Source organism: Pistacia vera, unplaced genomic scaffold (genome assembly GCF_008641045.1).
Source record: "Pistacia vera cultivar Batoury unplaced genomic scaffold, PisVer_v2 Contig294, whole genome shotgun sequence".
Lineage (NCBI taxonomy): Eukaryota > Viridiplantae > Streptophyta > Magnoliopsida > Sapindales > Anacardiaceae > Pistacia > Pistacia vera.
Window position 1 is genome coordinate 874,544 of NW_022196106.1, and position 9,107 is coordinate 883,650.

The 9,107-nt window shown below is 36.3% G+C and overlaps 1 protein-coding gene across 1 annotated transcript; it reads left to right on the forward strand.

Annotated features, from left to right (window-relative positions):
• The first annotated feature begins 6,960 nt into the window (after positions 1 to 6,960).
• On the forward strand, positions 6,961 to 9,099 carry LOC116135139. Its single transcript, XM_031420845.1, has 9 exons — positions 6,961 to 7,160; positions 7,245 to 7,350; positions 7,467 to 7,628; positions 7,736 to 7,817; positions 7,933 to 8,080; positions 8,234 to 8,357; positions 8,488 to 8,668; positions 8,770 to 8,798; positions 9,094 to 9,099. Exons 1-9 carry the CDS (start codon positions 6,961 to 6,963, stop codon positions 9,097 to 9,099), a joined length of 1,038 nt encoding a protein of 345 aa, XP_031276705.1.
• Positions 9,100 to 9,107: the final 8 nt, after the last annotated feature.

The window sequence follows — 9,107 nt, forward strand, 5'->3', positions numbered from 1 at the left end:
ACCCTTTTTAGGATGTAAATAGAAATTGACATCTTCTTAATTGGTTTATAGTGAAGGTTTTGCAGAAAAATCAGAAAGGTCCAGAACCAAATTGAACACGCAAATTAACGAGGGAAACAGTAGCTGAACACTTTAGCTAAACAGAAGGGAGAGAATGCTCTTTTTATAAAGTAAAAAGTAGTTACATTGATTTATATAACAGATAAAACTGTTATAATAAAAACATAAGCACTAACGATGACGTTTTTATATGTTTACATATTTACAAAACAACCTTTTTCATACTTCTAAAAGCTTACAAAATCAACCCTGTAAAATATATTCAACATACTCAATATCCTCCCATAAACTAAACTGGTAAAACCTGTGTGAACCAAGATGCTAACACCAATATTCTCCTGTGACCAAAACTTCCTCAGCTAGAAAAAGAAACACAAACATCAATATTTTCCCGTAAGCAAGACTTCCTCAATTATACTTATGCAACCTTTAGTTGTCAGTGTACTAATCCTGACATTGATTTTTTTTTGACATTTTTTCATTCACTTTCATAAGGTAACACTTACTAATAAGCATCCTCACTTAAGGCACCAATTTAGGAGGGCAAAATATGTTCTAGATAACAAATTGACATTCTTTATACTGAGCAGGCCAGCTAGTTCCCAACAAACAAAGTGAACTAAACATAGCATATCTTGGTAAGGCACTGTAGCACCTTAGTATCATGAATTAGATTTGTCAAGATTAGTATGAGCAGCTTCATTTGGCAATGTATCAGTGACATTCAGTTTGTCCCTAAGCATTACAAACCTGGAACTTGGTAGAGCCTTGGTAAACACATCTACCATCTGAAATTTTGTAGAAATGTATTGAACATTCAATGACTTTCTAGTCACCAACTCTCTAACAAAGTGCACATCTATTTCAATGTGCTTTGCTCTTGCATTAAAAACAAGATTAGAAGAGAGTGCCCCAGCACTCATATTATCACACCAAATTACTGGAATGTGACTTGTGTGAATGCCAAGTCCTTGGAAAAGATTTTGAATCCAAACCACTTCAGTGGCAGCTTGGCTTAGGGACCTGTATTCAGCCTCAGTTGAGGACAAGGAGACTACCTTTTGTTTCCTAGATGACCATTGCACCAAATTTCCTCCTAAACAAATAGTATACCCACTAGTGGATCTTCTATCCAACTCATCTCCAGCCCAATCAGCAACTGCAAAGGCTTCTAAAACAAAAGCTTTCCTGTTAGAGAACAAAATGCCATGATTTAATGTACCTTTAACATACCTCAGAATGCGTTTGCATGCTGTCTAGTGAATCTCATTAGGCTGCTGCAGAAACTGGCTCAATTTATTGACAGCAAAAGCCAAGTCTAGCCTTGACAGAGTCAGATATTGTAAACCACCTATAATACTTCTATACAACGTAGGTTGGTCAAATACCTTACACCGTTCTATGCCAAGTTTAAGACCAGTGGTCATAGGTATAGAACATGGCTTGGAATCTGCCATACTTGCCTTTACTAATAAATCATGAGCATACTTGGCTATGTGAGAAGCAAACCAGAGGAATTTCTACTAACTTCAAACCCTAGGAAATATTGAACTGCTTCCAAAGTTTTAAGAACAAATTTGGCATTCAAATCAACAACCAACTTGGAAATGAGCTGATCATCATTTCCACTGTCCAAAATGTCATCTACATATACAAGTAGATACATTGTAACAAAATCCTGTTTATAGTAAAACAAACTCACATTAGAGATAGAGTTAACAAAACCTCATGCAAGTAAGACAGACTTGAGCTTATCAAACCAAGCTTTAGGACATTGTTTAAGGCCATATAAGGCCTTTTGTAATTTGTAAACCCGCTATGGATGGTGCTACTGTGGCTCAAATTCAGTATAGCCTTCAAGTGGTAACATAAAGATTGTTTCTGTCAATTCACCATTTAGAAAGGCATTGTTCACATTCAACTGTTGAATATCCCATCCTTGATGAATTGCTAAAGACAACATTACTCTTATTGTGGCTGCTTTGACCATTGGTGAGAAAGTATCAAAGTAGTCCAGGCCAGCAGTTTGCTGGAAGTCTTTGGCTACCAGCCTGGCTTTATACTTTTGAAGAGTACCATCATAGTTCAATTTTGTTTTAAAAAACCCATTTGCTACCAACTACATTCATCCCTTCTTCATATAGAACCAACTCCCATGTATTGTTGTTTGATAAGGCCTTGTATTCAGCTACCATGGCTTGTTTCCATTCAAAAATAAGAAAAGCCTCAATAATAGACTTTGGTTCTGACAAGATAGTAGCTGAGGATACCATAGCTGGATAGGCAGTATATCTCTTGATAGGTTTAGTACCAGTCTTTGATCTTGTTTACATGGGATAAGTGTGTAAAGTTGTGCTAGTGGAGCTACCAGCTACTGCAGATTGATGAGAAGCAGGCAAAATGTTCATATGATGATTAGGTGATGTATGAGATAAATCTAAAGAAGTAACCGGTACTGCTGGAGAGAATGAGTGAGTTGTAGGAGACAGGCTATACGGAGAGGAGATAGTTGAGGATTCATTGATAGGGATGAAATTGAGTGATGTTACTAATATATTATGGAAATCAGCTAAACGAAAATCAATTTCATGAGGAAGAACAACTATTGGTGCTAAGGAATTAGGTGACTGTAGTGGATCTATTTGAGTAGGATCAGTTGAAGTAGAACCAGAAGTACTGTTTGATCTCTTAAGGGAAGCAAGCAAATGAGAGTATCTGACATTAGAAACAGCAGCTATTGAATCCTTTGGAAGAGTCCAAGAAGTGACAGATGAGCTGGTGAGGATATCATGAGATAAGGGCAGTTCTGAAGATGAAAATCCAGTTTTGAATGGAAAATCCACTTCATTAAACTTCACTTGCTTGACAATGTACACTCGACCAGATAAACTAAGACAATGATATCCTTTGTCAGATAAGTTGTAGCCAAGGAATGAACATTTCTCAGTGTGAAAGGCCAATTTGTGCTTATTGTAGGGCCTGAGATAAGGGTAGCAACTGCACCCAAATACTTTGAGATGGTCATAGTTAGGTTCTTTATTAAACAGAACAGCATAGGGTGACACAAACTTAAGAGCTGATGTAGGCAATCTGTTAAGAAGATAAGTGGTTGTACTAAATGCTGCCCACCAATAGGCTAAAGGCATTCCAGCATAAGCTAAGAGAGACAGTCCAAACACTATGATGGATCTATGTTTTCTTTCCACCCTGCCATTTTGCTGATGAAGATAGGGGCAGGAATGTCTAAATTGTATGCCATAATGTTGTAAATAACTAGTGAAAGCTCTAAAGCAGCGAAACTGGACAAAGGTTGTATAAGCCTTAGATTTGAGTTACAAAAGGTAGATTCAGGTAAAACGACTGAAGTCATCAACAAAGATAATATAATACTTATATATCCTTCTCTAGAAATTATGAGAGTGGGACCCCACAGATCTACGTGAACCAGCTCTAGAGGTACAGTAGCTTTAGAAGAAGAAATAGGAAAATGACATTGTTGTAATTTCCCAAACTGACATGCCTGACAAAAGAAAGTTTTATTGCTTGTCAAGAACTTTTTTACATTCAACTTTTCTAAGACAGCATGAAGAGTTCTAACATTAGGATGCCCTAGTCTTGCATGCCATAATAGAGGTAAGTCCAAGCTTGTAGTCTTATTCAGCTTGTCATCAGAATTACAAATAGTATGAGGACTATGACTAGCATTACTAAAATGAGTGGCATGTTTATTCCTAACATTATGTGAAGCTGAACTAGTAGGTTCTATTGATGAGGACAGGAAAGCTGCAGTAGAAGAGCTAAGACAGTCTGAAATTGGATATGCAAAATAACAAAGATCAAGCTAATACAATCCATCCTTAACAGTGCCTTGAAGCAGAATAGCTTTACTGTTTTTGTCCTTTACCAAGCAATAATTAGCATGAAATTCCACAAATACATTATTGTCTCTAGTAATTTGAGAGATGCTTAATGGATTTTTTGCAATTTGAGGAACAAAGAGAATATCTCTAAGATGAATAAGTTTATGAGTATCAAAGGATGGAATTAAGAGCATACCTGTGTGAGTGATTGGAAGAGATTATCCATTACCAACTTGCACCTTAGAATTTTCAGGATAAGAAGTCTTACCCACTAAGTTTGATCCATCAGTTATCATGTGATTTGAAGCACCAGAGTCCATGTACCAGGACTGATCACTTAGAGTTTGTGGAGTAGCTATAACTTGCACAATGGGAGCTGAATTTACTAGAGTGTTTTGAAGACCTCTTGGTGCAAAGTTCCCAGGGGTATCAACTGTGGTGTTATGATAAGTAGGTGTAGAAGTATGTTGACTATTTAGTGTAGATGGATAGGGTACAACAGAATTAAGAACCATCTATGGAAATCCAGAAGCTGGGTGATCATGAAAAGAGACAAAGGAGGTATTAGGTATGTGAGGGTTATTATAAGCAGAAAAATTGAGATTTGCAGCAAGAAGGGTCTGGGCTGGAGTATCTGATCCTTCAACAAAAGTGGTTGATGAAAATACTGAGGGAATGTAGTTACTTGACTATGGTGGATGATTGTAATTAGCAGCAACAAAGCCTTGATATTCTTGATCAAATCTATGATAACACTACATGGCAGAATGTCTTGTCTTTCCACATACCTGACATATTAGTTTTTGGTTTGAAGTAACCTCTACCCCCTGCCTCTTCCTTTTACTATATTGTTGTTGAATTGAGGTCCTCCAGCAAAGAAATGCTGTGTATTAGGTGAATAGTAGGGTCTGCTAAAATTTTGTCCTTGAAAACTACTGTTACCAAAACCAAAGGTTAACCTTGTGGGATAAGCTCCTGTAGGAGTATTAGTATTTGCACTAGAAGGAAAACTATAACTTGAACCTTGAGGTGAATAGTTTGACATTGAAGGCTTGACTTCAGATGGAGTATTTGGTACAAACGTAGATGTATGAGAGTTACTTGGATCTTGTCTAGAAGCAAGCTGGGTAGAAGTCATATGTTCATGAAAACTGGTTAGGCTACTTTGCTGTCTTTCTAGCCTTATCTCATGTTTGTGTAGCATGAATTGAGCTTCCTGAATACTAGCTGAGTTACTATTGTAAGTCAAGTTTGCACTACTGCATCATATTCTGGTCCAAGCCCATCCAGAATATACAACAAAATCTCCTCATCACTTAGACTTCATCTCCTAATTCCTTCATTTTTAGGACATATTCGTTGATGCTCAATGAGTCTTTCTTAGTAGTTTGTAATAGGTTCCTTAAATGCAATGTCCTAGCCTTCGAAAAAGACTGAAAATGTAACTCCAAGGTATTCAAGATCTCATATGAACTCACACATTTTGCTACATGTCTGAACATACCTTCAGATATTGACGAAAACAACCAACTTACTAGACATTGATCTACTCTTTTCCAGCTAAAATACTTAGGGTTAGGCCTTTTTACAAATTCTTCAGAATCATTGGATTTTTCAATAACAAGCATAGGTGGACAAACATTCTCACCCGTTATGAAGCCATCGAGGTCATGAGATGCTAAAGCTGGGAGAATTTGTGAGCGCCAGTGACCGTAATTCTTCTCTCCAAGCTTGATAGAAATGGTAGGTAGAGACGACTAAACACTAGGATTTGTGCCATTTCTAGCACAAGTTTGTTCGATTTCTGATTTTGAAATAGAGTTTGAAGATTCAGGATTCGATTGAGGCATAGACGTTGGTCATAAGCTCTGATACCATGAAGGTTTTTGCAAAAAAATCAAGAAAGGTCCAGAAGGAAAATTGAACACCCAAATTGAGAGAGGGAAACAGTAGCTGAACACTATAGCCAAACAGAAGAGAGAGAATGCTTCTTTTTTATTAAATGTCAAAAGTAGTTACATTGATTTATATAACCAGAAATACTATGCTTACTCACGAGTTTTACTAACCGCTTTATTACCTTTGTTAAAATTTTACATAGTACCCGTACTATGCGTTATATTTACAAAGAATAGTAAGATGGTGAGTAAGCATAATATTACTCTTTATATAACAGACAAAACTGTTATACTAAAAACATAAGCACTAAACAATAACGTTTTTATATTGCTTTACATATTTACAAAAAACAACCTTTCCATACTTCTAAAAGCTTACAAAATCAACCCTATAAAATATATTCAACATACTCAATATATGGATAAGATCTTTCATCCCTTTTTTTTATTTTTTTATTTTTTTAGTTATTTGAACCTCTTCATTCTTAACAATTAGGGAAAGCCACTCTAGCGTTAGAGAGAAACCACTCAAGCATTAAAGTGACTTTCTCCAACCACCATTGTAGGCATGGTCTCATATATTAAACCAATTAAGAAAATGTAATTTTTCAAATTTTTACCCTCTTTATTCTAGCAGTTAAGGAAAGCCATCCTAACGCTGAAGAGAATTCACTCGAGCACCGCTAGAGCGAAGGCATGAAAAGTTGCGGAGAGGGTAAAAATAGAAAACAAAAAACTGGATGAAAGTCTCATATACTAAACCAGTTTTAAAGAGGTCAGCTTGTAAGTTGTCAAAAGAAAAGGTCCTTTAAAATAATTTTCCTTATTAATGGGCCAGCAAAATGACGTTTGATTATATAAATTAATACAAATTTCTACAGGGTTATAGGAATTATAGAAACCGAACTGAATAATGAACAATATGAGTCCAATTAATAATCTGAAAGGTTTTTCTTCCAACCATTTCTGGTTGATATGGCCATAATGTGCTTTTCGGGTGTCATTTTTTATCAAGTCGAAGACATTCATAGAAGAAGAATTGAGCCCACTTCAATCCTTGTGAAGAACATGCTTTATATGTAGTGTTTTCAAGTAATGATTATTGAATGTTGGTGATGAGACAGGTAACATATCCAAATATGATGGAGTTCTTTGAGAGTCTTGGAGTTGATATGGAGATATCAGATATGTCATTCGCAGTGAGCTTAGACAAAGGCCGCGGCTATGAATGGGGTAGCAGAAATGGTCTCTCCAGCTTGTTTGCACAGAAGAAGAATATACTCAATCCATACTTTTGGCAAATGATTTGCGAAATTATCCAGTTTAAGAATGATGTTCTCAGGTCATCTACTATTTTCTTCAACTATGTTCTAGCAAGTTTACTATGTTAAGGCTTTGTGCTCAAACTTTTCTTTTGTAACTGCAGTTATGTTGGAGAGCTCGAAAACAATCCAGACATTGATCGCAATCAGACCTTGGGGCAGTTTGTAAAGTCGCGGGGCTACTCGGAGTTATTTCAGAAGGCTTATCTTGTGAGACTGCTGAAGCACTGTATTTTGTCATATCCTTAATCTTTCACACTCCATTCTAATGATAATGCTCTTTGTTACTTTATAATAATAAGTATTATAATTCTGCAATTTTATAGATTCCAATATGTGGTTCGATATGGTCGTGCCCCTCTGAAGGAGTATTGAGCTTCTCTGCTTTCTCTGTTCTTTCATTTTGCCGCAATCACCATCTACTTCAGCTCTTCGGCCGCCCACAATGGCTGACTGTCAGATGGCGTTCACATTCTTATGTCAATAAGGTGTCTTTCTTTTCCATGAATAAACACTCCAGATTTTCATTATCTTTATGGAAGCATATTTTTTTTCAAGAATGTCCAACTTGAGGAACTGCCAATGTTAAAATCAGGTCAGAGAACGACTTGAGAACTGGGGTTGTCGAATAAGAACTAATTGTGAGGTGTCTTCTGTTGTGTCAGCTGATGATGAAGGTTAGTTATTCAATTCCTTAAATTTTTATCGCAACCCTTCACATGAAAGCTTTTGAAAAGTGAATATATTACCCGGCCTTTTTTTCTGAATAACGAAAGGAATATGTTGTTGCAGGTTGCACTGTAGTATGTGGAGATGGTTCCGAAGAAATGTATAATGGCTGCATAATGGCTGTTCATGCTCCAGATGCGTTGAGAATACTCGGAAGCCAAGCTACATTTGATGAATCGAGAGTACTTGGTGCATTCCAGTATGTCTACAGGTACAGTGTCTTCCATTACCATCGGAAATTTTTCTTCCGTTTACTTTTTGAAGAATCATCAAGAATAGGTGAATGCTTAAACTGATATAAAATAGCCAACTCTTGTAATCTGCTACACAAAATGTGAAATCATTTCTTAACGTGTTATGGCAGTGATATTTTCCTCCATCGTGACAAAAGTTTTATGCCCCAAAACCCAGCAGCATGGAGTGCTTGGAACTTTCTTGGAAGTACAGACAGCAAAGTATGCCTGACTTACTGGCTCAATGTGCTTCAGGTTTGGAACATATGTCTTCTGTAAATTGAGCTTGTAGTTTATGGAGTTAGATAACTGTCACCTTCTGTAATGCTGCCAATGAATCACTCTTTTGATGTCTAAATGCTCTAGTTATTAATTCACCTTGCAGAACCTTTGTGAAACCACTTTACCTTTCCTTGTAACACTCAATCCGGAACGTAAGCCAGAACATACATTGCTCCAGTGGACAACTGGTCATCCAGTCCCATCTATTGCTGCATCAAAAGCTTCACTTGAGCTTAAAAGTATTCAGGGAAAGAGAGGAATTTGGTTTTGCGGAGCTTATCAGGGTAAGCATTTTATCTAATGGAAGGAAAAAGTCACAGAATATACACTAGTTAGCTCCTTTGATACAGATCATCTCAGTAATTTTTTTTACTTTTAATTTCAGGTTATGGCTCCCATGAGGATGGACTAAAGGTAACCATGGTTGTAAAATCGCATATTGTATCATGTATCGAAAATCTAATTTTTCGAATCGTGTATCATATCGTATCGTAAGATACACCTTTTTAAAAAGATAATAATAAAATAATTCTAAAAATTAATATCATAGCAAAGATTAATTAACGAATTTTGTGATATTATTGGCTTTAAATTATAGTATTACATAATCAAAATTAATCACAAAATTAAGAATTTATATCACTTTTGCTTTTCTTTCGTGTGACTTGATGACCTCCAAGGGGTTAATGAAGCTTGAATTTTTTTGAAGGTGTGAGCAAAATG